The sequence below is a fragment of the Patiria miniata genome, unplaced genomic scaffold (genome assembly GCF_015706575.1).
Source record: "Patiria miniata isolate m_02_andy unplaced genomic scaffold, ASM1570657v1 HiC_scaffold_3, whole genome shotgun sequence".
NCBI classification, from domain to species: domain Eukaryota; kingdom Metazoa; phylum Echinodermata; class Asteroidea; order Valvatida; family Asterinidae; genus Patiria; species Patiria miniata.
This window is the reverse complement of record NW_024037069.1, coordinates 7,576,730-7,604,610: the sequence shown is the minus strand read 5'-3', so window position 1 is coordinate 7,604,610 and position 27,881 is coordinate 7,576,730. Positions and strand designations below refer to the sequence as shown.

Here is a 27,881-nt window from a genome sequence, read left to right as displayed (position 1 = left end):
CCCGTGGCTACGCCACTGCCTTTGTTAAACTTGACACTGTCTTTGTAGTGATTCTATGTACTGTCAGTGTTTACTTCATCGAAACCAAAGTACGTTAGTATTTGCCCAGCAGTTGAATACACGTATTGTTAAAAGCGTCAGTGTGCTCCCGGATACGACTTGAGGAAATTCGTAGCGGGATTCGCTATGCAAATGACCGTATAAACATTTACTTTGGCAATTTTATATGCTTCGAGCTAAATAACCGCGATCTACGTGTACATTATGTCTTGCTTTTGATAAATTTGACATTCCGATAGACCTCAATTTCTGTGGCCTGTGAAGGTGAATATTTTAGGTTTGGCGGCACGCTCAGCAGTTCATCATGGACACTCCTAGTGTTGGTTGTCTCCAGTTAATCACCTCTTGCCAGCCGAGTAAACAACTCTTTGGTATCTTGATTGCAAGAAAACTCAAGCCTTCAAGACATTTTTTTAGACTGGAATTTCCAAATTCTTCAAAATAATTCTTCTCAATTTTCACGTATAATAGTTTGCTTGCCATCATTGTAAAAATGTTCATGAAAGTAACGTGACATTAAACTTTTTATGTTTAACATTTTATTTTGATAAAGATATTCCTTGGTTTGTGTTTTCACAGGCCAATTTTTCTTAAAAAGCCCCATTCGAACAAAACCCAAGTCTTAAAGGTGTTGCTACCCTTGTTAATGGTTCTCCACCATTAATATTGTTGCAGCTTGATAGCTTTGGTAAGGCCCATGCAGAAGTAGATCCGGGTTGCTGAACACTCGGACAACCGAGTATGACAATTCCATTTCATCGGTGTTTAATAACCAGAAGTCATTGTAAATTCCGAACTAATATTTCTTAAAGACGAGCAACAGCCAACTGCCTTTGGGTATCACACCAAAACAGTTTCCATTTTCCTTTCCACGTAAGTGGAAAAAGTTGTGTGTTTTTTTGTTTTAGAACGATACAAACAATGAAATCGACATCCAGTCCTATTTTTGGATTTTGTTTTGTCTCTTCAATCATAAAAGTATTTAATTTTCAACCTTTTGTATATTTTTCAGGTAAACAAACGAGAACTTTTTTTCTTGAAATTTCTAGGCTCTGAACAAGGGTCCGAAAGATCCGATCTGGACATACGTTTCATAACCAGAAATTGACTTTGTGCAAAACCAACAGTTAGAACGTTTGTGAAAAAAAATCATTTAGAAATAAGGAGAACCATCCTTTATCTGTAAATCTTTTCATTGTATGGATTCCCTTACTGTACTGTAAACCTCGGTAATTTTTATTTATCTTTTTTTTTTTACAGCCTGTGGCTATAGACTTTTCTCTATGACCCACTGCATTGTACAAAGTGGTGCATTGCCATCTCAAACATCCCCATGAACTAAATATTATGGAGTCTTGTAGGAGACACTCCGCCCTCCTGTGGGCAATTGCTCTCTCTTGGAGCGTCATCTGCGTAAATGTTTTCACCACATCAGCTGAGTGGCACGGAGACATGTCAGACTATGAGTTGTCCAGCTTTGACAATCCTGATATCTTGGGTGAAAACGAAAGACGGGCATCAAAGTTCAACCATTTTGCCTTGAGTGACCATGGCGATGTGTATGTTGGGGCTGTCAATTGGTTGTACAGGTTGGACATTCGTTTGGCAGAGATACAGAATGTTTCAACCTGTGATGACAGCAGGCCAGATAGTGTGATGCTCTGTCACCTTACAAATAACTACAACAAGATACTAGTAGTTGACAGTACCCGGCCAAACAGTTTGATAACCTGTGGTGGTGTGTATGATGGTATTTGTCAGTTACGACAGTTACAGGATATTAGTAACGTGATGATGGAATCTGTTCCCTACGTTGCTGGGTTTGAGGACGCATCTACTGTTAGTCTGATTGCTCCAGGAAGAAGTGGACAAGCAATGCTTTATGTGGCTGTTACATATAGTAGGAAAAACATTGATAATATGGGAATTTTTCCAGCAATAACAAGAAGAAGTCTCGAAGGGTACCCCTCTTTACCAGCACTAAATGAGGATAGTATTATCTTAAATATGCATGCCATATTGGTCAATTACAAGATAAAACATATTGGATCGTTTGCCTACAATGGATTCACCTACTTCGTCTCCTCTCTGAAAGGCGATTTAAATTCTGCCCCGTTTATTTCAAAGATGAGCAGAGTCTGTCACAGCCACCGAAACATGGATGCATACACAGAAATCACCCTACAGTGCAGTGGATCAGATGGCAGTGTGTACAGCTTGGTGCAAGCAGCTCACTTTGGACCAGCAGGACCTGATCTAGCGGCATCATTGGGTCTCCATGCAGATGAGCAGGTGCTGTATGCTGTGTTTGCCAAGAACCAAGGAGCTGCGGGTACCAGTGATGTACCCATCGATCACTCAGCATTGTGTGTGTACAGGATGACGGATATATTGGCTGCTTTCAGAAAAGCAGTGCGGGGATGTATTCAGGATGGGAACAATAATGACAATGGGCCAAACAAGATCGACTATTTGGAGGGTTCTTTTTGCGAAAGATTCGCGGTGAGTACAGACGAATATTAAGAAAGATGTTTCATTTTCCCAGCAATATAAATTGTATTCACTTTTAAATGACACATTAAACTTAAAATCCACCAACATTTAGTTATTGAATTATTTCTTCACAAATTTCAAATTATTGGTAGCCAGGCATTAGTTTGGCTCTCATAGAGCAGATTATTTGTGCCAAAAATGAAATCCGTTAAAGTAATATACAAACTAAACATGCCACTTTTTTGAAGAACAAAAGGTATGCATCTGTAACGGTCCGCCGACCCTTCGTCCCTGCCTCCAGCCGGGAGATGCCGCCGGACGGACGCTGACAGGATTAGGCTTTCCCGATGAGCGGTTACCGGGAAACCCGGGACGTTACTTCGTTTGGAGGAAGTATACCCCCAGGCATTGCAGTGGACCAGCGATACTCGCACTCAATCACTCTCACCCTATTAGGCCCAATAACTCACAGGAGACAATGATTAAGTCACAGTCCTCTTTATATAACGTAACAATGGTGTTTTATTGTGTGCACCTTGACAGGCGACTCCTATATAGGCGTCTATCGCTAACTCTAACGTGGACACAATGTTGGCTGCTTATTTTAACTCTTCCTGGCCAGTAAACTCACCAACTAGTGATGTAAAGGCAGCCCGTCCGGTGGGTCCCTCTTCTAGATTAACTCGCTAGCGGATAATCAATCGCAGCGCTGCCAGACCTGCATGAAACTGGCTGACGACTCACCCAAGAAACAACTCGTGTCATGCGCTTCTGCTTGTGACTGCCCGAGTGAGTGAGTGAGTGAGTATCGCGCGCGCGGCTGACGCACGCTTTTATACCCGCGGGCAGCGCGTGCATAGACAGTAGCAGCGCGGAGACCACCGACGCGGGCACCAGTACCCCAGACTGGCACTATGTCCAATGTTTCGTTACACAGCCTCGCCTTAAGTTTGGTCAGTCCCTTTGACCAATAAACTTATACAAAAATAAATAAAAGAAACATTGGTCCACCTAAAGTTTCTTAAATTTTGACATAAGGTGATCTCTACTGGACTTCCTGGTCCTAGATAGGTTCCTAGCTATACAGCATAACTTCAATAAACATTAAACTTCAAACTGTTCGACTTTTATAAACACTTCTTAAACTTATGGCCTCAATAAAGTTAACATGTAAACATCAAGTTTAAACAACTCCTCAGCTTAATCGGTAAACTTAATTAAACAACTTTCAAACTTCAAGGTGTAAGGCGTTTAAGGTGAAACTCCTGGTTTCTGTTAACTTGTGAACTTAAAAAGATGTAAAGGCGTCTAAGGTGAAACTCCTGGTTTCTGTTAACTTGTGGACTTAGAACCCAGCTTTAAAATTAACATCAAAAACGCGCTCGGTTTCCTCTTGGGTAACCAACAGTCCTCCATGGTACAGACTACGAGTCTTCCTCTCGGTGATCTTTGTCACGTTGCCAATCATGGAGCCTTCCAGTTGTGCGTTGTTCATGGAGGATCCCACGCCTTCTGACCTCGAGTCCTTATCCACGATGATCCTACGAATCTTCACCGGGGGTGGCGACTTAAAAGTGTGGCCCGCCTTCTCAGGCTCGCTAGCCTCTCTCAGTACGACTACATCGTAGTGACGGGATGCAGAATCGTGCAGGGTACGCATCTCACCAAGGTAAGTATCTGTCTTCTCCTTCTCGGTGATCCTCACGACTTGCCCGGCAAAGAACTTCCCAAGGGGTATCTCTCCTGGTTGCCGTTTCGGCTCCTCTGGCTTAGTGGTAGTGCTACACATCGACTCGACATCATCGGGGCCCTGCTGCAGTTGCCGGACCAGGCTCAAAGGTTTCCCTCCTGTCTGTGGCTTAGGCGTGTTTTCCTCCGGCATGCTGTCCCACAGCATGGATAAGGTAGGCGAAACCGCTATCTCGAGGATGTCCTCACTTGCTAGGAGCGGTCCCGCATCCAACTCTGGCTGGGAAGAGCCCTGCCCTGCAGGCTCTCCATGCACTTTCTCCAATGGGTGAAGCGTCGCCTCGCCTAGCTTTGGCCCTACTTCGTCAGCTGGCGCCTTCGATACCGTGCTAGGTGGAGTATAAGCCTTCTTCGTAGCCTCGCCTAGCTTTGGCTGTACATCGTCAGCTGGCGCCTTCGATACCGTGCTTTGTGGAGTCTTCGCCTTCTTCGTAGCCTTGCCACGATCTTTACTGGGAAAGTCCTCTGCCTGTTCATACTTGCGTTTCTTGTCCGATGTGGCCTTGTCCTTGGATTCGGCATTGCTTTCCCTTCGGCGTCTGTCTTCGCGGGTCTCGTGAGACTCGCCCTTTATCTCGCCCACTTCATCCATGCGGTCGGGGTGACAGTCGCGGTAGTGCGCCTTCAAATTGTCTCGGCGATTGTTCTTGTGGGCGCAGCGCCTACACCAGTAGTACAATCGCGGCCCATGCTCGGTAATTAGGTGGCGTTCTAGGCTTTTCTTGTGAAGTCTCACGTGGCACTTGGGGCACCTAGTGTGGTCCTGGTCCACCTCATCTCTGGACTTCTCTTGACTGTCTCGGCCCATGACGAGTATGTACAGACTCTGTAGGGAAAATGCAAAAGTGGTGCATTTCATTAATGTGTGTTTCACCTTCTCTCGCTCTCACAACAATCTCTCACATCTAGCGATATCTCTGGGGCACCCTGCGATGCCTGGGGGGATTCCGACGCGGTAATGGGGTCTCAGTATGGCATGTTTGCCCTTCCGAGTTTTCAGGCCTCAATGGGGTTTTGGGACTTCGAATCACAATCGATGGTGTCTCCTGGGTAGGGTGATTGCCCTCTGGTGACACTCTGGGGGTGAAAGAACGGGCGGTTGGGTTTGGAATTCGCCTCCCTGTCGTAGGCGTCTCTATTTGCCCGCTGGAATTGTCTTCCGCTTGTGCTGGAACGCTGGTTTCCTGCTGTTGGCTGAGCATGTCTGCATTAGCCTCTGTTGTGTTCTCAATCCATGAGACTAGGGGATTTCCTATGTAGGACTTCAAGCGGTCCCGATGCACAACTTTCATCTTTCCACCCTTTTTACGTTGAATTCGGAAGATGACATCGGACAGCTTGTGCACGATGAGATACGGACCCTCCCATCGGCACTGCAATTTAGGCGACAAGCCTTTCCTCTTTGCCGGATTGTGCAGCCACACGAAATCTCCAGCCACCAAGTTATACTTCACAGATCGTCTGTCGTAATGAGTCTTCTGCCTTCTGGCGCTCCGCTTCAGACACTTACGTGCCCTACCGTGCGCGAGTCTGAACTGCTCCCTCAGTTGTTGCGCATAGTCAGTCTCTTCGCCTTCAACCTCTTGTTGGTCGTCACGGGGTTGTTCAACAGCCAAGTCGATGGGAAGGCGCACCTCACGTCCGAGCATCAGCATATTAGGCGATTCACCTGTTGACTCCTGTGGTGAGGCACGATAGGCAAACATTGCCAGTGGAATCTTTTCATCCCAATCTCGCTGTCGTCTGTGGGGCTCTATCATCATAGAAACCATTGTGACCAGTGTGCGATTGAATCGCTCAATCATCCCGTCACTCTTCGGATTGTATGGCGTCGTTCGCGTTTTCTCGATGCCCAGTAGGCGACACATTTCCGCGAAGACCTGGGACTCAAAATTACGACCTTGGTCGGAGTGTAGAATCTCGGGCACACCATACCGGCTCACAAACTCTTTCACGAATTTATCGGCTACTGTTTTTGCCGTTTGGTCCGGGATCGGGTAGGCTTCTGTCCACTTACTCAGGTAATCGCCCACCACCAGTATATACTTGTTCCCTCTCTCGGTAACCGGTAAAGGACCAAGTACGTCCAAGGCCACTCTTTCCATAGGCGCTCCAACCATCTTTTGCTGCAGGGGAGCTCTTCTGGTCTTTGTTGGTGATTTCTTACGGGCGCAGACATTACATCGCCTGAGGATGGACCGAACGTCTGCCGAAATTCCAGCCCAGTAGAATCTCACCTTAACTTTAGCCAAGGTTTTCCTAACGCCCAAGTATCCTCCAGATGTGTTGCCATGTAGTTGATTCACCATTTCGTCTTGGTATTTCGCTGGTAGCACCGTGAGCCATCTCACCTCGCGCCCGTCGTCTGATTCCCATTTCCGGCAGAGAACACCACTGCGGATTTCAAGTTGGCCCCAGTGGCGCCTATAAGTCTTCGCCCTGGACGACAACGCAGACATTTCCGCCCAGTCAGGTTCTCGCTGATGTTCTTCTTTTGCTTTTATCACCCATCTGAGGTCTTCTTCCTCCAGCTGCGCCTTCCGCAACTCTTCTGTACTGAGGGTCGGTTGTGCGGTCTCTCGAGTGAGATACCGTCGACGGTGTTTCTGTTTTCTTTACTTCATCGTTGTCTGTCGGTTGACATTTTGCCTGTTGTCCCTCTTCTCGGCCACATTGAGTGCAAGGCATCCTTGATAGGCCGTCCGCATTCGTGTGAGAGCGCCCTGCTCGATGTACCACAGTGAAGTCGAACTCACTGATCACCTGCAGCCATCTCGCCATTTGCCCTTGGGGATCCCGAAAGTTTACAAGCCATCGCAAGGCTCCGTGGTCTGTCCGAATGGTAATTCTACGCCCGTACAGGTACTGCCGAAATTGTTTCAGGAAGACCACCACCGCCAAGAGCTCGCGCCTCGTAACGCAGTAATTGCGCTCAGCCTTGCTTAACACTCTACTCGCGTAGGCGATGACTTGTTCTCGACCTTCAACAATCTGCGATAGAACAGCTCCTATACCCGACCCACTGGCATCAGTATCCAAGATGTAATCGGCATCTGCAACAGGATAGGCGAGTATAGGTGATTGTTGTAGTCTCATCTTCAGCTCCTGGAAGGCGTCTTCACAGGCGCTACTCCAAATGAAGTCTCTGGACTTCTCGGTGAGACCATGCAGGGGGCGGGCGATGTCAGCAAACCCTCTGATGTACCTCCTGTAATAAGACGCCAGACCTAAAAGCTCTGGACATCTTTTACCGTCTTGGGTGACGGCCACTCCCGTATGGCGCGAATCTTGTCCGGGTCTGTACCGATACCCTCACCCGACACGACATGCCCTAGGTACAGTACACTCCTCCTGAACAGGTGACACTTTTTAGGTTTAAGCTTGAGACCGGACGCTCGCAGGCGTTGGAATACTGTCTCGAGTCGGCTCAACTCTTCCTCCACCGTTGTTGCAAAGACGATTACATCATCCAAGTAAACCAATAAGGTTTCCCAGTGAAGGCCAGCTAGCACCCGCTCCATCAGCCGCTCAAAGGTGGATGGAGCATTACATAATCCGAATGGCATGACTCGCCAGGAGTACAAACCACCTCGGACTACGAATGCCGATTTCTCTCTCGCATCATCGTCGAGCTCCACCTGCCAATATCCGGACGCCAGGTCTAAGGTGGAAAACCACTTGCTGCCGGATAGGGTGTCCAGGGACTCGTCGATGCGGGGTATAGGGAAGGCGTCCTTGATGGTTACCGCATTTAGGCGCCGGTAGTCTACACAAAAGCGTTTGCTGCCGTCCTTCTTTTTAACGAGGACCACATTCGATGCCCAAGGACTTTCACTCGGCTCTATCCTACCCTCCCTAACCATTTCCTGGATTTGCCGATTGATTTCTTTCTGTTCACTTGGAGGAAAACGCCTGGGCCGCTCCTTGATAGGATGCGCTTCGCCTGTGTTTATCCTATGTCGGACCAGGTCTGTACGGCCGATATCTGTGTCGCTCCTTGCAAAAACGTCTTGGTATGTCCGCAAGAGTTCACTTACTTTCCTATGGTACTTCCTCTCCACATCTTGGATGCTACGGTTGTAAAGATCCTTAAGGTGTTCGGGAACATCTACCTGCCCCGTCTCAGTAGGCGATATCAGCCCATTCTCTACTTCATCATTCCCCACAGACGTTAGGAAGCCCACCATAGTACCTCGCCTCACGACACATTCCCTCTTTCCAGGGTTGAACACACGCACGGGAAGCAACTCTTCTCCTGGGTTCACAAGAACACGCGCGACGATCATGCCCTTGTCCGCCACCTCACTTCGATCTGAAGGCTCTATAAGACCCAGCTGACTCCTGACGCGCTCACCCGTCACCAACCCAGGCACTAATGCTTCATGTCCTGCGGGAACCCTTGTGGTTTCTCCTACGATTACCCTTGCACATAGGCCTCCTCCCTTTAGGTCATTGCATCTTATTTTCTCCCCATTTAGTTTCAGTTCAAGTGAGTGGAAGTCCAAGAAACCCTGCGTTGGCAACAGAGAATCCATTCCCAGGATTCCTTCAACTTCACCTATTTTGCCGAAAACAGCCCGAACGGGACACGTCGTCCTTCCAATTTGCACTTCTACCAAGGCTCTTCCGAGAGTTTCCATGTTGCTACCGTCAGCGTTACGAACTCCTGTACCTCCACTCTCCAGCTTAGGTCGTTTCTCAATGGGAATCTTGTAGTAAAACTCTGACGATAGGACGGTGTCCATCGCACCTGTGTCCACCAAGAGGTTTGCCTTGATTCCCCTTATAAACGCCTGTACAAATAGTCCAGCGCGCGCCCTTTGGCCAAGGGTAGGCTTCACATCTCTCCCATCCCTACATGGTCTCTCGTGGTTGTCTCCGTTCTGGTGTTTCGGCCCGTCTATTTCTCCAGCTGTCCCTCGGGCCTTGGAGCCAGCTGGCTGTCGTTTCCCGACGCCTGTTTGTCGATGTCATGTCCGACGCGCTTCCTGCACTCCCGTGCAAAATGTCCTCGGTTATTGCACTTGAAGCACACGTCTTGGGGAGTTGCCTTGCGCCTGGCAGCAATCCTCGGCCCTCTAGGCGCTCCTGGGTTTCGCTTTGATTTCATGTCATCTAGCATTTTTGCCATCCGTTGGAGCCACTCCTTAACTTCTTGGTCACTTGCACTCTGAATAAATGACTCCTTTGCTTGACTACTACTCTCCCGAACTTCACTCGTGACCTCCTGCATAGGATCGTTCAATATCACGTCTACTCCTCGGGCGTACTTGACTCGTCTGTCACTCCGTTGTTCCTCAATCTTGAGGAAGCTCTCTGTGCTTAAGGCGGCGCGGATGGCTACATCCAGTGACGACGGTCTTGCCCTGAACACTCCTTCGCGGATGGCTTGCTCCCGAATTGCGTCTGAAAAATGACCCCTAGCTAGGCGATCTCGCCCGTCGTCTGTCAATTCTGGATAGGCGAGTGCCGACAGGTCACGTATGGATTGTCCCAACTCTTGCAAAGTCTCCTTATCTCCTTGACGCCTGTGGCGAAGTTCCACTAGGTGATTTTCCGCCAGTTGTCCGGGGCCAAATCGCTTTTCAAGGAGACCCATCAGCTCAGTATAGGTAACGTCTTTGTCGCTGGAAGCGAGGTTCCCAAGCACTTTCACTGCCTCGCTTTGGAGACTTGCTGCAAGGAAAACTTTCGCTTGACTATCGGTCCAAGCATTTGCCAGTTTACACGCCTTGAAGTGCTGCTTATACTCCCTCCAAGGGGTCTTCCCGTTGAATCGGTCTGGTAGGATGTTCGGCCGCTTACTAGTACTAGTGTTCGACTCGCAGCTGCCCTTCTCCTTCGTTGTGGTTTTCTCCCCGGCGCCAAATGGATCCAGCTCGCCTCCTTCGAACTTGGCGCTATGATTCACTCGCAGAGAGACATCTTCTATTGCACTCGAGGGCGGAACTTCACTGTCACATCTGGAAGGTGTCCATCCTACAAGGTTGCTGGTTTCAGCCGTAGGCGTCGATGAAGCTGGTTGCGTAGGCACTGGGGTAGGTGGAGGTGCGAATGTGTTAAACTTCCTTCTAGGTTTTGGAGTAGGTGGAATTCTGGACCGCAGGGCAGGCGCTGACATCACCGAACCCCGATGTCCAATGTTGAGTATCTCGAGTAGTTCTTGTACTTGAAGTTGTAACCGGTAGTTTTCAGCCTTGAGTTTCTCTCTCTCGTGGGTCGCTCGCTGGAGATCGCTGTCAATCTGGTCGACCTCCGACAAATCGCCATCAAAATCAATGAGGCTGACAGCCATGACGCCTAGGTAGGTGAAGTACACCTTCCCACTCTATCGATGATTGATGGTGACTGATGTCACTGCAACGCCAATCCCACTTCTGACACCAAATTTGTAACGGTCCGCCGACCCTTCGTCCCTGCCTCCAGCCGGGAGATGCCGCCGGACGGACGCTGACAGGATTAGGCTTTCCCGATGAGCGGTTACCGGGAAACCCGGGACGTTACTTCGTTTGGAGGAAGTATACCCCCAGGCATTGCAGTGGACCAGCGATACTCGCACTCAATCACTCTCACCCTATTAGGCCCAATAACTCACAGGAGACAATGATTAAGTCACAGTCCTCTTTATATAACGTAACAATGGTGTTTTATTGTGTGCGCCTTGACAGGCGACTCCTATATAGGCGTCTATCGCTAACTCTAACGTGGACACAATGTTGGCTGCTTATTTTAACTCTTCCTGGCCAGTAAACTCACCAACTAGTGATGTAAAGGCAGCCCGTCCGGTGGGTCCCTCTTCTAGATTAACTCGCTAGCGGATAATCAATCGCAGCGCTGCCAGACCTGCATGAAACTGGCTGACGACTCACCCAAGAAACAACTCGTGTCATGCGCTTCTGCTTGTGACTGCCAGAGTGAGTGAGTGAGTGAGTATCGCGCGCGCGGCTGACGCACGCTTTTATACCCGCGGGCAGCGCGTGCATAGACAGTAGCAGCGCGGAGACCACCGACGCGGGCACCAGTACCCCAGACTGGCACTATGTCCAATGTTTCGTTACACATCAATTGCATGTCTACGAGTCAAAAGGCGGATTACCTGCACTTTTGTGGCGTAAATCCAACCTAATTCAACTCAACCCAACGCAAATGCACATGTTGCCTTACCTAAAATAAAATCGTCCAGAGTCGTCTTAGTCATTGCAAATCATTTAATCACCATATACGTGCAAAATATGATGCTATTTCACAACAACGAGCGAATATAGAATAGCAAAGAGGAAAGACTGCAAAATAGTATAAAATGTAACATTTTGACAAGGTATCGACGCCTCCATCTTTCCAGATGGGGACCAGGTCCAGTGTGCGCTTCTTTACCATTGCTATTCTGTTCTTGATGTCTGCTACTCTGTAGGCACAACGGTTCAAACTGTTTTTTTTCTGCAATAATTGTGCAAACTATAGGTTGAACCATGGAGGATGGTTGAACAAGGCAACTTTCTTTGCAGTCCCCTGGCTGATACATCAATAAACACGCTAAAGCGCTCATTCTCGTTTCATCAATTAACGACTCTTTTGGAACTTTCTGGATTAATGTGTCTTGATAATTGCCACTGCCGAACCACGATATTGCTTTAACTGTTTTAATCATGTTTCTTGTTTCTACTTTCGTTATAGATTGACATTCTGGATCGCTATTTCTGCATACCCGTGACCAATGATCAAAATCAAACGCCATTATTCAGGTACGCCAAGGGCATAGACCCCGTTCCATCCACGGCAGTTCTAGAGCTGCCTGGTACTCTCATGTCATCAATCATAACCACTATAGAAGTTAACCACACCATCGTTTTAATCGGGACATCGAGTGGAGATCTACTCAAGGTAAATTATCCCCAATCGATTGAAATGTATGACTAAAGGTGTCGTAGAGCCTAAATTGGACAGTATAGCAACAGTTTTATTTCAAACCGTTTCGTTTACTTCCCTTGCACTCGAGACTTCAGTTTTTAGCAGGACGCATTTATTCTCGAAAGTTATTGATTTTTAAAAATGAGAAATAATAAGCTATATTTTTGGGTCTCTCTTACTAAATTGGCTTGCATGAAGTATAGTGCTTGAACAAACACTTAAGGCAAGCAGTGCATGCCGGGTTGACCTTATGTTAATATCCACAAATCCATTTCAAACTTCTTAACTCTCTATGTACAATGTAGACAGATGTATTTAGGTCCTATGTGTCATCTTGTCATTAGGTTCATATGGAAAGTAACACTGCCAGCCGACTTTATGAACGCATTAGCGTTGATACCAGTCCAGTTCTGCCAGATGTCAAGGTTAATAACACAACACGTGTACTATTTCTCTTGACGGAACAAAAGGTAAGCGCATACCTAAACTGCCACGGAGGACTGCTGTTAACTAAATAATTACTATCTCTGCTCCAGTTAGCTTCACCTGTGGACTTCGCATCAGCAGAAAAAAAAGACAGACTTTGTAGGGGAAAAAGCCAAAAGCTAAGCTGACAAGCACATTTTTTTTTTACAACAACTAGATTTTCAGTCATTTATGAAAAGCCATAGAAACCATGAGGTACTATTATTTAGGCCTTTATCAACTAAGACCTTAGCATTTTGGCCAAATGAACATATTAAACATTACCATTTTTGCTTCGTAAACTGAAAACCAAATTCAAGATTGAAAGAAAAAAAACACGCAACTTTTCTGCTGAAATCAAATCCTTTTTTCTCTCAACATTAAGATTGTCAAAAAAGTTACAATATGTTTTACACTTTAGTTGGTAAAGCTTCGCGTTGAGAATTGTGGCCAATACACTTCATGCGAAACGTGTATTGGGACTGATGCAGGGAATGATGGAGACCCATATTGTGGATGGTGCACTCTGGAAAAAAGGTAAGTCATAGGGGATGCCAACAGAGTAGTTTGATAAGTAATTTCAGAGTTGTAAGAACGGTAGTCTGTCACCACTCAGACGTGGTGCAACATGTATGGAAATGTATCATTCATGTTGTATCATTGTACTGGTCCTCCTGAAGAATCCTCCTGATGCTAAATCCAAGCCTCCACTACGAAAATAACTACACCAGTAAGAGTCCGGCAGTCTCCTGACGACGAACAGAGCACACTGTTTCGAAACGTCGAGTCAAAGTGAAACGTCGAAGTTGTAATTATTTGTATGTGAAACAAATTTCGTACGATCCATCTAAATCAGTGATGATCTACTGATGTTTCTCAATGAAGTCTGGAAAGTAGGACATTTCATGTTTTTCAATTTTGGTTTTTGGCTTTTGGTCACTGTCGACTACCAAGCTATCCTGATCGTATAAATAACATTGAATTCTTGCCCAGATGTACAAGATATTCAGACTGTTCATCACCTGATGTGTCGACTCGTTGGTTGGCCTACAATGCTGCTCAGTGCATTGATATTACCAATGTAGCTCCCTATGATAACCTACCAATTACAGTCACTGAGCAACAGGTGAGAGACAGATGTTTTTAAATTAGATCTTTATTGCATCCGTTATAGAAACAAAAATGAAACATGCTTAAGAAATTAAACACTTTATATGCCTAATTCAAAGTGCAGACTTGTTATGGACTTATCCAGATTGGTGGATAGGTATAGGTGGAAATATTTTCCGTCAATGCAACGCCTATCACACAAACGACGTACATGTATAGGGCCTAATAATTTTAGTTTTGCTTCCCACGGATCCTCAGAATTAAAATAGGTTTCCATCTGTCTATAATTTTACACATTGTTCCATGCACTTTGCCTTCTTAATTGTGATGAGTAAAACTTGTGCGCAATTTATTTTCTGTACTCTGAATGAATTTAGGCTTTGTACATTGAACGGTATATTTCATGTCACACCATCTTTATTATGTTTTGAAATGTGTGACTCTCTAAGAAAATATTTTATCGCGCGTCAGAATGATACAGAATGTCGTGCTTCATGTACTATACATGTCGCTCACTCTCAGTCATTTGAGCTCACCAAATGTTATTTCAACTCTGTCTTTCGTACCCCTGACCAATGGAGCTAACTCTTGGAGTTCATTCAATATTTTAAAAAAATAAATTTTTTCTTTCACTTTTAGATCACCCTGACTGTGCAGCAGTTACCTGATCTAGGGACCGGCCAGATTTATGAAGGTCATTTCGGGTCATTCGAATCTCTAGCTACGAACATTGACGAGATGCTGGAGTGTACGTCACCTCCTAGTGATGGGATACCTGCCATTCCACAAGGAGGCAAGTGCAATATGAGACATCCATAGGAGGTTATTTATGGCAAAATATACCGAACAAGCATTCAAAAAGTCGACTTAAAGTTTCCTTCTTGTTCATTCTAGAATAAAATGATGCTTGTAAATCAATTGCAGTATATCAACAGAGGAATGTGATCGTAGGCAGTACAATATGGTACACTGACGTACTTACTGTTAGCAGGAAAATGATGTCTACATTTGGTATCCACAAAAATCGATTTGAACTCATAGTAATTTAAAATACACGCTCATTTTCAAATTGTCTGTTTCACTATGGTTTCAACTCATAAACGAGGTGATTTTGTTTTTATTTATTACTTAGATGATGCAGTACACGTAGGTTTGGGTGTTGAGTCATCTGAAACTTCAGTTCAATTTATAGACACCGACTTCTACTTCTATGAGTGTTCAACGCACACCTCGTGAGTATTAAGCAGTTGTATTAAGCAGTTTGTTTTCCTTTGGGTTGTTTGATACATATTTTCTCCCCTAGTACATTTGCCTATTTTTTAATCTTTGAATATATGCAATTCTCTTTGGTTGTTTACGTAGCTGTGTATCCTGCGCTGGTAGTCGCTGGGCCTGCGATTGGTGCGTGTTTGATAACAGATGTACTCATCAAAGCTCCACATGCACACGACCTAATGAAATCATCGTTACTGGAGATAACGTGAGAACAAAAATATACGAGTTAGGCCAAGACAAAATTTGAAAAGAAAAAAAACCAAGTTTTACTAAAATTTCTTGATTGTAGAATCCTATATGTAGATGACTATTGCGTATTTTACGCAGTAGTTATAAATGACACTAATTGTCATGTACACGTGGAAGTATCTGAAATTATATTTATATTTTGGACACAAGATAATTTCTATCAGTTTTCTGTAGATCATAAGTTCAAATCGAAGCAGATGTATATTTTTTGGGAGGCAATGACATAGTTTGTTGTTTGTTGGCGTTTACCTACAGAATCCAACAGCTTCTGCAGTCAAAGGACCTGAGTTTTGCCCTCAGCTGCTGAACCAGACTGCTGAAGTTCTGCTTCCTAATGACATTATGAGGAGCATCACTGTCATGACTACAAACCTGCCAGACGAAGCTGAGGTTAGTTTATTAATGGCTTAGAAAATAAAGCGCAAACAAAAACAATGTCAGTCTGTAACCGATGTACACGTTAAGCCCCGTCATTATGCATGTCTACTCTATATCGGTTAACCTTTATTGGATTTGCTGAATAACTGCATTAAAAATGTTGGCGTCGCATTGTCAAGTATTGAGCTTTTAAAGAACGCTGTTTACTTTATAAGACCTTCACTGGAGTCTATGAAACGCAGGTATGATGGGGATAATACTGCCGAGTACTTCTTAGTTTTACTCTTTCCATACTCACTTAACTGTGTAGATCAATATCAGTCGTTACACCCTTTGTGTTTTTTCCATGTGCAGATTTCTAGCTATCAGTGCAGCTTAGATATTGAGGGATCACCTCAGGCTGTTAAGGCAGATTGCAATGGAGATAGCATCACATGCCAAGATAAGGCTGTAAGTTAAATTCCAACTTATTTTGTGACTAAGATTTCTATGTGTATTTTTTATAAGAATGTTATGTATCACTTATTATGCATACTGGCCAGACACAATGTTGATGTTTTGAGCTTCATGTATTAACAGGTGATTGTTTGCTTGCCTTCAATAGTACACTTACTTCTCGAATGATGAACCAGAGATGGAAGTGGGACTGTCTGTTTCATGGACTGACACAAGCGGTGTTGCGCACATCCTAGATGACATACATGGATTTAATGGTAAGGAATAAGAACTGATTAATAATAAGTTGAGGAGATTTACTCTTTCGTCAGTCTAAAATGTTTGAATATAAAAGAGATTATTTCCGAAACGTGATAAACGTCATTTACTTACCTTTTAGAATCACACCCACTCCTGGCTGCCCAAAGTCAGTATCGAATTTAAGAACACAATAAGCGAGAATGATGTTTGTTTAATATTCTTTAAGGTTCAAACCCGTGCAAACTTTTTACTTTTTTGAAATGGGTATATCAATTTTTTTAAAATAAACTCTTCATGTGCTTTTCTTCGTTTGTTATCAACAGTTTTGCATTGGAGGTTAATTGTTCTTAAAAATGTCGAGTTGAAAGACATGAGCTTATCTAGTATTCTGCTCATATCAAACAGTTACATTGTATAAGTGTGAGGTCCAGAAGTCAGACTGCAGCCGTTGTGTTACAGCCCGCCCAGCGCTGGAATGTGTTTGGTGTGGTGCAATGCCGAGCGATTCTGGCGTTTGCATACTGAATGAAGTTTGCAGGAAAAATATGGTGACTTTTGATAACGGACTGAACTGCCCTGATCCAGTTCTGAGTGAGGTAGGTAATACAACTCTTCAGTTGAATATTATTCGCTTAAATATTCTTTATCAATATTCCAGGTGAGGGTACTTGTCAACATGTTTGTAATTATACATAGTTATCACAAAGTATCAAAGATTAATGCCTCTAAATGATACACACCTTGTATCCATTCGACTTGCCTTTGTGACAGAATGAAAAAAAGGAAAAAAAAATTGTGCACGATGGAAAAAAAAATGTTATGATTGCATAAGCAAAGTTTTGGACCTATCATGATTATAAAGAAGGCCTATATTGAAGACTGCATATGAGCCACCTAGCTGAGCAAGTTGTCTTTCAAGAGCATTTACTAATGCATCTTTACTAAAAATGTGTTGCATTGAAATAAGTTGTTTCATGTTACATGTACTTGCGTTTGTATGTTATGGTATTAATAGGGAGGTTTCGCAAGCGAACGGATACGCTTACACTCACTTTTAGCTATCCGTATCCGTTTTTTACTTAAGCTCCTGTCACACCTTTGCGTATCCTAATTACTTATGAATTCCTTATCAAAGATTTTCAATACGCAGCCGTACGCTCAATTAACGTCGAAATGTTTTGATCACCTTGACTTATGTGCGACGCACATCTAGCCCTCCGACGCAGAAAGCCCATTTACTAACACGCTTACAGTAAGGGGTCCCTCCGGGGACCCAGATATTTAGCGCCTTGGTTTTAGGCTACATAACACTGTATCTATATGTATACAATCTCGACATGTCTGTAGACTATAAATAAGGAGGTCATTGACAGGAAACAGATGTTGTATACATAGTCTGTGGTCAAGTCGTGCTCTTGGCTACCCGCAAGTGACTTTGTTTTGTGCACGTGTATATGGGCAGCCCAGGTTGTCAGGCTCAGATATGCCTGACCCGGGGTCACACACTAAAGGTGACTGCATATATCCGTAGTGGGTGTCTCTGGCTAGGATTAGATGGAAGATCACCAGAATTGGTTGGAATTTTTTTTTTTATTAAGGTAATTAACCAAATTGGGTCCCCAAAAGGGCTAGTTTCTGCGTCGGAGGGCTAGCGTGCAAGTAACGAATTCAGCGCATCCATTGCGTATGAGATGCGTATGAGTTGCGTATGCAGTGCACAACATTATTTTTCGGGCTGCGAATAGGTAAGTATGCAGTGCGCATGCCGAGCGAACTCCGGACGCACCCGACTTATGCCGACCGCATGCTTGACGCACTTCTGAGCGTATTCCCGCCGCATTTTCGCCGCACGCCGTTCAGCGTGCGTTGCATCTGCGCTACAAGTACGCTATGTATACGTCCAATACAGGCGGCTCATATGCTGACAGGGTGCATCACGAACACATAACGTACTCATAACGCACTCGACCGATGCGGGACCGATGCGCTGCGTATTTATAACTTATGACCTGCGTAACAGCGTACGCAGCGTAGTTGTGTGCATGCCCAAAACTATCCTGCGTACTGGGCCGTACCATGCGTATATCTGCGTACATAAAACCTACCCAAAACAATAGAGATGCATATGAGGTGCGTATTGTGCGTACGACTGCGTATGAAAAAAATGTCAATGCGCAACTCATAAGGAATTAGGATACGCAGAAGTGTGACAGGGCCCTTACGTGTAGCGAGCGAGATATGCGTGTCGTCTGCACGTATGACGTCATACGCCACTCACTTTCCACTAAACGTGCAGACGACACGCATATCTCGCTCGCTACACGTAAGTAAAAAACGAATACGGATAGCTAAGCGTAAGTGTAAGCGTATCCGTTCGCTTGCGAAACCTCCCTATTGTTTCCAAAACCACGCATTAGGTATTTCCCTTGACTGGGCCCATTGAAGGTAACACAGTCATAGATGTGATGGGAACTGATATCGGTCGGAAATTTGAGGATGTCGTATCAGTGATGGTTGGCAATCAGCCCTGTGATCTGGCTGGATTAAACTCAGACTACCAAATTGGAGCAAGGTAGGTTCAACTCATACTTCATGCAAGGACATTACCTTGTACTTTTTATTCAAGCTTTGACTTATGTTCAGCTATTCAGTTTTTCAACGTTTTGTTAACATTTGTTTAATCTTTCTATTTTGAACAATGTTATATCTATATATTGTTCTCTGTCAGTAATAATACGTTTTTTGCTCTATATTTGTAGGCAATGTCGGTATGCCCTGCTGAAAAAATGTTTGAATTTCTAATCAAATGATGTTTGTCCCCACAGAATTCTCAAATCACAATCTGGTCAACATCAGAATGTGTGCCACGTTGTTGAACATTGTAAAATCGTAAAAGTATACATTTTGTGCTTAACATGTAAAAGTTATTATTTTCCAGAGTCGATAAAGTTTAGGAGTTTTGCCCAACCTCCATATATTTTAAATGTCACATATAATTTTATTTTTTAGTGTCAGCTGCAGAACGAGAGCAGAAAGTGAAGGAGTTGAGTTGGTTACTTTGACAGTCACGAGTGCAGACGGTAAAATGCAACACAGCTCAGGAACAGTCAACTTTAACTTCAGAGTAAGTCACGTCCTGCATCAGTTTTCCTTATACATTGAGATAACCCCTTAGAAATCTGCCTGACATTGGAACAAGCGTCCAGGAAAAGGTTCACATTTACTGTTATCATACAATATCTACTGTTTTTATACAATATTTTTCGTTACCAGGACCCAACGATTACAGTATTCCAACCCCGCCTCGGCCCAGAAGCCGGTGGGACGGCAGTTAGTGTGAATGGTACAGCTCTCCACACAGGACGCAATATTGAAGCGTTCATCGGCGACAATCCTTGCATCATAACAGGGTATTGTGCCTCTGTCGTAATACACATCATTATTCAAATTGTTGCGCATACGGCAAAAATCGAAGCATTGTCTAATTTTCCCCTCTGAAATGACATTAATTGAAGCATTCATTGGAAACAAATAACAGTGTTTTGTACGATCATTATTAATTCAGGAAAAAGAGGGATCTCCCCAACATTAGTACAATTTCTAGTTTCAACAAAATCATTTGGACTTCTATCAAGCTTTAGTTGCTTAAATTTTCCTTTCCCACCTTTGTGGAACGGCTTGTGTTAGTTATATATTTTATTATAAAAATCGACTTTATCCTGTTCTGTAGAATTGCTCTAAATTCGTCCAATTTCCAATTACCTTGAAAAACAATTGCTATACATCCATTCAGTATTCAGGAGTATCATACACAGAGATGAATTCACGTTTATGTCTCTGTAGAAAACTCTGCATGGCCTCAGTCTCAAGTGATTTTTTTCTTTCCCAAATTGTAAAGCAAACCGGTTGAATCCATGCTAGAATGCACAACCAGTGCTGGCCAAGTTGGATATCAAGGTGTTGTGAAAGTTTCCTTCGATGGGGCCATGAGAACCTCAGCAGATATGTATACGTACACTGAGAATCCTACCATTACTGAGGTGTCTCCTCTGAAAAGCATCGTTTCGTGAGTCTACATGATTTTTTTTGACTTCATCTGTTTTACCATGATGGGCTATTTTGTATAGCTTTTTTGTATAGCTTTTTTGGTATATACTTCAATTTGTATCGACCACATTATTTCTACCTAATTTGTATTACAGCCTGTATTGTCCAATGAAAATGTCTGTGTTTTAAATATTTTTAAACACAAACAACAAAATGAGGGTAATAGTAAAATGTTATGTTTCTGTTGTTAGATACGCTGTCAAGTAGCAAGCTTGCAACCAAGTTTGTGCATGGCTGTTTTCAGAAGCACACTAATACAAATCTTCTTATTACTGAAGACTACTGTTATTTGAATGAACAGTGAAATGTTATGGCTGATTCTAAACTTTAAAATGTCATTTGCTGAAAATGTCTGAAGGTGAACACGTGCGTGCATTTCTAAATTGTTTAAATTAATGTTACACCAACCAGTATCTTTCAGTGTAGAATGTTTTTCCAGTATTTGTTATCGGTGTTTTAATTGTCAGTGGTGGTCGAAATTTGACGGTTACTGGGACTTTTCTAACCACAAGTAGAAACCGTCAAATCGTTGTCACTAATGGAAACGGTAATCGTAAAGTGGAGGTGAGAAATGTGTTTTGATCTCTGCATAAATGATTTTATATCTGCCCTATCCCTGCTCAACCTCCCCTTAACCACCGATCTCTATCTACTTGCTCCACTATTGCAACATATATCATTAGGAAGCTTTTTAAATCCTTTATTTTTTAAATTTTGTTACCGCGAACGACCACTTTTCATGTGAAAATTGCAATAAGTGTACTATGTAAAGTGTGACAGCCATTACATCATGAAACACATTTCTGTTTTGAAGTAGAAACAAAGAGAGGTGCCATATTGTCAACCAGAGCTAATGCTGACTCGAATTGTCAACTGATGACGTCTTTATTTTGCAGGAATGTGAAATCTGCAACAGAGATGTTGTGCTTGTCTCCTAACATAACAGACCTTGTCAGAGATCAGTGAAGCATTTGGCTTCATCATGGATGGGGTCACTCAACTGTTGTCATGGTCTGAGGATAACGATGTCCACCTGGAGTACTTTGAGGATCCAGTGATCCTTAAAAGGAAACTTTTTAAAACTTCTATATTGCTGAGTTACCGCGAACGAGCACTTTAAATGTGCAAATGGCAAAAAGGGTACTATGTAAAGTGTGTCAGGCATTACATCATTAAAAACCATTTCTGTTTTAAAGTAGAAACAAAGAGGGGTGCCATTGACAACCGGAGCTAATGCTGGACAGAATTGTCAACTGACGGATGTGGGTCTTTATTTTGCAGGAATGTCAAGGTGAATCTGCAACGGAGATGCGGTGCCCATCTCCTAACATAACAGACCTCGACATGAGCAATGAAAACTTACTGCCCTTTGACTTCATCATGGATGGGGTCACTCAACTGTTGACCTGGTCTCAGGATAACGATGCCAACTTGGAGTACTTTGAGGATCCAGTTTATTACAAATTTGAAGATGGTATGAAGGACAAAGAAGGAGAAACCTTAAAAATCAAGGTTGGTATGCGTGTCTTATTCTTTGTGCCTATCCTTTTCATTGTTGTGTTCTTTTCTATCTGTAGATATGGGGCCTGTCGGTAAATTGCACGAAGCACACTTATACAGTGCTTTGCATGTCACCTCTCATATGTGACTAGGCATCAATTCAAGTTTGATGTCTCTTCCTCCTGAATTAAGTGGATATTCCCCAAAAAACAGTAGGCCTAACTTGGTAACTCTTGCTGAGTTACAAAACTTCATTAGCTCAGATCAGTCATTGCAAAGCAAATCTAGATGTGATGTGAAATAATAATTAAGGTTTTTTTTTTTTTTTTTTTTACCTCAGTCCTCAATCGGTGTGTATAGGAGTACATGTACATGAACTAAGACAGAAAGTCTTACGTGTGACATAGTTTATGACCTTTCTATTTAGAAGTAAAACAAGTGTTGCACATTTTGTCACAACCGAAAAGACTAAACTCTTCCGAAATATACCAATCCAGATACCAATAGTTTTCCAACAATTTAGCTGAAATTACCTATGGATGCTTTGACAGGGCGAGCGGATTGACAGCGCCATCACAGCTGAAGAAATCAATGTGACGATCGGCGTAGAGAGATGTCCCGTTATCCTGATCAGTGACAAATCACTCGTATGTAAATTGCCCGATGAGGCACCAGCAGCCGGTGACTACATGGGAAAAGATACCGAGGAAGGTCAGCCTGTGGTATGGGTAAGTTAGGGGCCGATCCATGTATGAATCAGAGGATGGGGGTGGGGGGTTAGCTGTCAAGTGTTTTTTCTTTCAAGATTTTTCCTTCTTTTGCAGTCCCAAGGGGAAGTCAAGTTTATCCTTTTTCTTTTCATTGTTGTGAGTACAAAATTGTGGGTCTTTTTTCTGATATTGTCCGTAAAAACATCTCGAAGAAACAAAGTTTTTCTGAAGCTTTTCAACAACATTTTAAGTACAACTTTGTAAATGTAATGTTCCTTCTCACTTTTTGTTCAATTGTTTCGACATCATGAATAGTAAACCAATTAGAAAATTGGAATCAGTATTTCTCCGATCAAAGAATTTCATAATATTCGGTCATTACACTCCCGAAATCTAAAGAGAAGACCCCTCTGGCTGTAAAATGACCAAGAAAAGCGGCTCATCTAGGATTGAATATTATTAAACTAGGTTTAAACACTGTTCCTCAGATTGATTGAACATCTGTTAAACTCAATCCGAAAGGTTAAAAAACACCCAACATTCGGCCAGTTCTCCCAAAAACGTAATTACACTACTTTGTCATTGTTGATTGTCTCTTCAAAAGTGATTATAACAACGTCGACATTAACAAATTGGTTAAGTCTATGTCAGTGTTGAATCGTTTATCATTTCATTTGTGTTATTCAATAGGTTCGCCACAATAACTTAAAAATTAGGTTGGGCTATTTGGTCTATCCCACGGTGCCACTTGTCGTTGTACTTGTACCGAGTTTGAGCATCCTACTCTCCATGGCGATACTGCTCGCTGCTACCTTCGTGTATCGCAGACAATTGCGAAGGAAGCGCACCCACGACCGAAGACTATTGGGCAGGATAGTGGCGATTCATCTCGGTAAGTGCTGGTGGCAGGAGGTGACTTCAGTTAACTCGATTATTACACTCCTGAGTGCCAAAAAAACAGGTGCACAGAACTGCGGTAAAGGGATAATTTCAGTCTACCTAGGAATATGCTCTTAAAATCACTCGATCTCAAGACGGCGAAATGGTAAACATCTCGAAACCCTTTAAAACTTAATAGCCAATTATTCTTCATCAGTTGTGCCTAACACCTTTTTGTCAATTCTTCATTTTAAAACATAATTATCATAGCTTAGAAACAATTTAAACAGTACGTAGCTGCACATCTCCGTATTAAATTATGTTCCACAACAAACCCCTCAAGATGGTTGCTAACGGGCAGCCTGGTTTGATGCTAAAATACATGGCAAAAGGAATTCCAATGGCAACCTCCTCATTTGACTGTAAATTGTCAAGTTGTAGACAGGATGAAACAAATTTCTCTACAAAAACAAAAATAAATATAGAACTCTTTTGTCAAGATTGTGTTTACCATTTTAGACAACTCGTGAATCTTGTGTAGCATGCAGAGATTGTTTTGTCTGCCGATTTTTAAGCCTGAACGTGCTCGTAAACTTATCATTATATTACGTTATTTACTGTTAATGCGACATTGTATCTCTTTTCCTCAGAAATTGACTCCCACGTCAAAAGACGCAAGTGGTATAGATCCCAGCAACAGTCGGAATCTGCTCAGCCAAAACAAAAGCGCATTGTCCTGAACAACAAGGTCAGCTTCGTTCCCGACGACATTCATATCGACTTCAGCCAACTGGAATTAGGAGAAACTCTCGGACAAGGTAGTGACTTTGTACGAGGAAACAATGAACATTTCATGAGTTCAAAGTGTAAGCTGTTATTTTACCTGAGAAGGAGATGCCTTCATCAAGTACAGGAGCTGTGTGTGCAAACTGTTATTGAAACGCATTTTCACGTTTCGACCTTTAGGAAATTATTTAGACTCAGTCGCTCGGTCTGTCAGTAAGTCGGTAGGTCGGTAGGTCGGTTGGTCTGCCATCTGGCTAGTTCTTCGGTACCAGCAAAAGATAATCAGTATAGATGAGTATAATACACTTAACCAAATTTTACAGGTGCATTTGGACGTGTACTGAAAGCTGTTCTACACGACACGTCAGGGGAAGATCAAATTGTAGCAGTGAAGACAGTGCAAGGTTGGTGACGAAAATGTCGGCCATTTGTGAGAGATGTTTGATATGACAGTATAGATTCGAAACAGAGCATTGGAAAGTGGTCCCTCGGTTAAAAAGGGCCCATTTCAAAATGGTATACATTTTAGTCTTGAGTATACTTGTTGCTGATTAAATTCGCAGAAGAGGTGTTGGATGGCATTATTCCGAGAAAGAGGAACTTCTAACAACATTAATCAATGTGCGTCTTGAATGAAAGAAGCGAAAGAGTCTTTTCATTCAGAATTGCGAATTGTTGGTTGTAAAATGTTCTTGAACTGAATTGAATGATCTCCGGTGTCACTGGGTTATTGCATTTCAGTGGTGATAAAAATAAGTTGAAATACAAGTTCCTGTTTTTGTGTAGTAGCTTGGCCAAATGTAAGTAGGGCGTGCCAGTTATCACTTATAAATGCCTTATTTTTGCATGTATAGACACCTCGGACCCGCAAAATGTCGTGAAGTTCCTGGAGGAAGGCCTGATCATGAAAACCTTCGACCATGTCAACGTACTGGGGCTTCTAGGGTTGACCTTTGACGCTGACAAAAACCCCTTGGTGGTGATACCCTTCATGGCAAACGGTGACCTCAAGACATATCTCGTCAAGAAAAAACAGGTGTGTAGTCAAGAGCGATCAATGTCGATAATAAGTAGCGGAAGGTTTGATAAAAGAATAGGTGATGAGTGGCATGAGCTTGGAACTCACTTAATGGTGATTTTGGTACATGTTGTTACGTTTAATAATTAATAGTTCACTCACGAGATTTATTAAACAAAATGCTGTCCCATTTAGTAAACAGTATGTCATATGTTTTGTTCTGAGTGTGGTATTTACTCATTCATTGGAGGTTTTTACTTTTAATTTAGACCTTGGCGACATTTCTGCTGATGAAGTTTGCCTCACATGCCGCACTCGGTATGAGTTACTTGGCTCCGCACAAGTTTGTACACAGAGATCTTGCAGCCAGAAATTGCATGTAAGTGTATCCTCTCTTCTATGTCACTCTGTGCTTTTGCACATGTCTTTATATAAGCGTTTGTATAAACAAAATTTAACTTCAAATATTTTGGTAATCTTTTACAAGAAATTGGTTGGCTGTATTATCGAAAATATTTCATAGCCATTTCTTAAATGATGTGACCCAAAAGTAAGATCAACGTTCAACACTTGGACCTCTTTAGGGTGGATAGTGATCTTCTGGTGAAGATAGCGGATTTTGGACTGTCCCGTGACATGCACGACTCGGATTACTACACAAGCGGCGATGCCCAGGCTAAGCTGCCTATCAAATGGATGGCTCCCGAGTCCATGGAACGTCGAGTGTACAACGCCAGCACTGACGTGGTATGCAATTAAATCCATCTTTGATTGGAAAGTAAGATGATGTCTATGTGAAGATCTGAAGGAAAACAAAGCGAAACACATCTCTCTTTGCGTTATGTGGATTTATCCATCAAAGAGAAACTACATGAACTTCGATGTCTGGTCATGAAACGTTAATTTATTGTTAATTTACATCGGATATGTTTTCAACGCGCCTGACCCTCAGCTGAAGTATTTCGTATTAAGACGCCCACCTCGAGCTGTTTTCTAACTTACTAATAAACGTTTTTATTTCCATTTGACACAAGATATCATTAAACAGTTGAATAAAGACTCAAATACAACGTAGTTTGGTCAACCTTCGTTAATCTTGGCTACCCTTTCCAGCTTGCTCATGTCAACTGTTCGGTAGCTCAATTGAACAGGCATCATAGAATGGTCTCTTAGAAGATAGATAACTGTCTTCTTTGGTTTTCTACAGTGGTCATACGGTGTGCTCCTGTGGGAGATTTTCAGTAAGGGTGCAACACCGTATCCAGGAATACGCAACCAAGATGTGTACGATTTCTTGAAGAGTGGTCAACGCATGGATGCTCCCAAGAACTGCCCGCCAGAAATGTATGTTCAAACAGCGGTCACCATTACCTTTAAATAATAAAACATCTATGTAATGCCGTTTTAACTTCTGTAAAAGTATTGTAGCGTAGACCTAGTTGGGTTCTTGTCCTCCGAGTCCAGCAAAACGCCAGAAAAAGGGGACGCAATTGACTCAAGGCTTGAAGCAAAACTCAACTTGTTTCGTTTTAATTCTGTAAAGACCGGCTACTTGCCGCAATGCTTCCAAAAACGCAACTGAACATTCTCAGCATACAAAACGCACTGTCTGAAAAAGTATACATTTGTAACAACTTAACCCAGCCCTGGAACTTATCCAAACCCTTCCCGCGTACCCAAACAAAAGAACCCAATTGAAGTGATCTATTAACAACAACCTATTTCCGGAGCGCGCGCCGGCCCAGACCCAAAACCAGGCCAGGTGCGCGCCGCCGGAGGCACTCCGCCGGCGGCGGTAGCGCCGTCTACTACTGGTAACTACGGAAAACAAACTGTCCGTTACAGTATGCATAATTCTTTTATATTTCACTCAAATTTTTCTGAAGGTGAAGGGATCTTAATGCATCTTTTTTACTCTCAAAGGTTTTACATAATTGAAAGTAGGTATAACACTCTCTAGTTGTGAGAAACATTGAAGAGTGTTTTGTTTGGGGTTTCAAATAAAAAAAGGGAAACTCAATTCTCGAAAATTTATCTCAAAAATGTAGGGTTAATGTGCTCGAGTAATCAGTAATAATGGAACGGTTATTGTCGAGGGTTTCAAGTAAAAATGCAACCAGAATTTGATACGATCAAGCATGCAGCATCTAATGATTCTTGTTACATTTGCTGACTGATACAGCTACGGCATAATGGTACGTTGCTGGCAGGACAACCCCAAGTCACGTTGCACCTTCGTCCAAGTTGCCAACGAGCTGGAAGAACTGTTGGAGGGAGACCGTGACTACGTAGCAGCTCCTAGTGCGGGTGTGGTTGGTAAGCGACCCATCAAACATCGCGAAGAACCTGGTGTCACAGACGACAGTTATCTGGTCCCGATGCAGCAGGAGACCGCCTTTGGTGCTGACGGCCCGTGTAGTGACGGAGAAACCAGCGGGAGCCATGCGACCGCCGCCCATGATCCCTTGGATTATGTCAATAAAATTGTCATTAGATAA

At 43.3% G+C, this 27,881-nt stretch overlaps 1 protein-coding gene across 1 annotated transcript; it reads left to right on the top strand.

Moving 5' to 3' along the window:
* Positions 1-1,407: 1,407 nt before the first annotated feature.
* On the top strand, positions 1,408-27,881 carry LOC119738635 (plexin-B1-like). Its single transcript, XM_038213545.1, has 27 exons — positions 1,408-2,562; positions 11,977-12,183; positions 12,555-12,680; positions 13,097-13,212; positions 13,669-13,801; positions 14,425-14,578; positions 14,918-15,017; positions 15,148-15,265; positions 15,565-15,699; positions 16,042-16,137; positions 16,292-16,400; positions 16,789-16,979; positions 18,801-18,955; positions 19,393-19,507; positions 19,657-19,793; positions 20,282-20,449; positions 20,958-21,048; positions 21,772-22,002; positions 22,542-22,718; positions 23,391-23,592; positions 24,230-24,397; positions 24,689-24,769; positions 25,220-25,401; positions 25,653-25,762; positions 25,968-26,130; positions 26,591-26,727; positions 27,566-27,881. The coding sequence occupies exons 1-27, from the start codon at positions 1,408-1,410 to the stop codon at positions 27,879-27,881; spliced, it is 5,073 nt and encodes a 1,690-aa protein (XP_038069473.1).

Excerpts from the sequence above, each read along its gene's own strand:
- LOC119738635 (XM_038213545.1), top strand. The coding sequence starts at position 1,408 with ATGGAGTCTTGTAGGAGACACTCCGCCCTCCTGTGGGCAATTGCTCTC. Across the intron at positions 19,508-19,656 it reads CAGTCAACTTTAACTTCAGA|GACCCAACGATTACAGTATT; the intron begins GTAAGTCACGTC and ends TTTCGTTACCAG. Across the intron at positions 19,794-20,281 it reads AATCCTTGCATCATAACAGG|CAAACCGGTTGAATCCATGC; the intron begins GTATTGTGCCTC and ends CAAATTGTAAAG.